General features: G+C 32.7%; 1 protein-coding gene across 1 annotated transcript in view; it reads left to right on the top strand.

Moving 5' to 3' along the window:
* The window catches only part of LOC108368074 (uncharacterized), a 49,588-nt gene extending 47,562 nt beyond the window's left edge, over window positions 1-2,026 (top strand). Inside the window, exons 4-5 of the mRNA XM_017622827.1 lie at window positions 1,430-1,630; window positions 1,689-2,026. Of these exons, the coding sequence (XP_017478316.1) occupies window positions 1,430-1,630; window positions 1,689-1,775 (288 nt within the window). The 3' untranslated portion in view covers window positions 1,776-2,026. The remainder of the gene's footprint in view (window positions 1-1,429; window positions 1,631-1,688) is intronic.
* Window positions 2,027-2,779: the final 753 nt, after the last annotated feature.

Here is a 2,779-nt window from a genome sequence, read left to right as displayed (position 1 = left end):
CGAACGAGTTACTTTTTAGCAGCGAGATTTTGTATAACTTTCAATTTTTTACTTAAACCGGGGTTGAACACTCTAAAAATGGGCCCTGAGGGGTTGGACATGAAAAACGTGGAAAACGGAACAGATTTGAAGTCAAGCAGAGTAGATTTCAAATTTTTTCTAAAACTGGAGTAAATCCAATCTATTGTAGGAAAGTCCGAACACTGATAGGGAACGATTTTTCGCAATTTTAACGCTAATGACCCACAGATGGCGGGAAAGCACAGGGTTGTATCAGACTTTCGACGTGGTTTCGAGTAAACAAACAAAAACAAGCAGGAGTATATTTAAAAAATTTCAAAAAGCGGAGTAAATCTCTCTTATCGGAGTGGAATCCGAACACTGGTAGTGAATGCATTTTTCCAATTTGAACGCTAATGACCCGCAGACGGTGGGAATAACACATGTTTTTGACATAGGTTCGGAAGGAAACGCTTGCAAATGGTTGCAAATTCCCAGGGTGTACTTGATGATTTTTTTTGTCATTCCGTTATCGAAAACATTTTTCTGTTGATGCATTTCCGAACGTATTTTTTTTTCCAGTTAGTCGAAAAACATTTGCTTAATGATGCGTTTCAGAACATTTTGACTGTTTGCAAGTTTTAAATATTTAATTTTTCAAATTAATTAGTATTTTGAGTACGCAGTTTTATAGGCATTAAATTTTAGTATAATCTAGTGAAAGCCTCAAGTAGCTGTACTGCCTATTTAGGGGAAAAATTACATGAACTTGTTAGATACATGAACTTAGAAGTAAAAGTGTATGCATGGGCTTCTACCATCTCAGTGAAATGGTTAAGTGCTATTATTTTTATATGGCGAAACCACGCTAAATCAAATGGGTTATCGGGATAACCAACTCAACAGCGTGGCTAAGCTCCGGTGGGGACATGGTATAAAAAGGTAATCTTAACTTTGCCTCCTTCTGTAACAACGTACTTTGTCAACAGGGGTTTCAGCTTACACTTATACAAAAAACAAAATCAGGTCGAAATTAGATGCTAACCAAGAAATGCGCATACAGCTTTAAGACATTATTTTATACAATAAATAATGGCAGTGAACGAATTTCATTCTTCACATTAAAATTTTAAGTATGTATACTATTTCTAGTAAAAGTTTTTCTTCATATTGATTTTTAGTAATTTGATGTGGTGTTCCATAAAATGAAAAGTGTTTAGTAAGGGTTCCATTATCTTAAAAATTTAAGAACCCCTGCCTTGGAAGTATAGGTTAGTTGTAAAAGGGGTGTAAAGAAAACATGTTTGCCTACTTATTTATAAGATGTATATAGTATAAATAGCTAATATAATTTCTCAATATTGCCATATGAGCACACTCCGTTTATTTTTCTTATGTTATAATCTAATTAGATTAAAATCTTTTTCAGAGCAATACTGTCAATGTAACTCTTCAGCGTAAAAAGTCGCTTCCAGATTTTCAAGATCTTCCACGATCTATAGAAGTTATGAGTCGTGAGGAAGTCTCTGCATTGGGTTCGGCGAGGCGGGAAGCTGTGCGTCGTCAAATACAAGTTAATGAAAGGCTTAAAGCTAATCCTTTATTGTATATTTTTAGTCCACAAGTTAAGGTAACCACATCACATGTACCAATATGAGAAAACAATAACTTAAATACGTTTTTTACAGGATTGGTTTTCTCGTCAACAGTTGGTGCTGCTTGTACTTTTTCTTAATGTCATTTTAGGTTTACTCTTTGTGAAAATGTTGGCATAGCAAAAAATATTAAATTACAAAGATACGGATGGTCGGTTTTAATTAGTACTATCAATTACTCAATATAACGTACGAAAGAAATTATTTATTAGTGATTATAACTAATATATTATTCAAGCACGAGTCGAAAAAGGCTTGACGTATGTCTGTAAATATTAATTACATCGTTGTTCATTATTAGTAGTCAGTCGATCGCGAGGGAAAAATTTCCAGAAGTGCAGCTCATGTAAATAAATTCATTTTAAAAGAAATATGTATTTAATTAAAAGAACGTGTGAAAGAGGTTTTTAAAACAACGTAATAACTGATTACACCCAACTTAGTTAGTTCACAAAATGTTGTGGACTTACATATATGATTCTAATAAAATTGTATAACGGTATGACGGTTATGAACACCTTGTCAAATTTCCAAATTTGTGTTTAACAGTTTTATAGTTTTGAGTCAAGGCTGATAGAGAAGAAGGTTAAGCCAAAATCAAAATCATATGTTTAAAGATGAAATTTATTCAAATTGGAGGGTTGCGAAAGTCTTAAAAATAAGTTTGAATTGTTTTGTCCTCAAAGCAACTTAGAATATTGATCATAAAAAGCTACCAACTGATGATGTACTTCATAGAAATTAATATTAATTTGTATCAAAGATATTCCGTTTAAAAAATTTATCTTCAACTTCAAAAATATTTAAACTTTAATTTGTCAATATTATTGTGGCTTATTAACATTTTATTTTCAATATTTTTAATGAGCTTTGTACCACGATTATTTATTAGGAAAAATTGAAAAAGCAACAAAGTCTAAGCGGTAGAAGTTATAGCAGCTATTTCGGAGATCACCACATCTCTTCATCAGACTTTTTTTTTCTAGACTTCAGCAGGGATCGAACCTGCGTAATCGATGTTCAAAGTCAGAAGCGTTAACCACTGAGCTATGTACATCCCGTAAACTCTTGTTGCTAATTCATTTTCCTTATTCAACCAACTACTATCAAGTGCAGCTGATTTG

The sequence above is a fragment of the Rhagoletis zephyria genome, unplaced genomic scaffold (genome assembly GCF_001687245.7).
Source record: "Rhagoletis zephyria isolate East Lansing unplaced genomic scaffold, Rhagoletis_zephyria_1.1 Rzeph_scaffold_02945, whole genome shotgun sequence".
Lineage (NCBI taxonomy): Eukaryota > Metazoa > Arthropoda > Insecta > Diptera > Tephritidae > Rhagoletis > Rhagoletis zephyria.
This window is presented reverse-complemented; position numbering and strand designations above follow the sequence as displayed.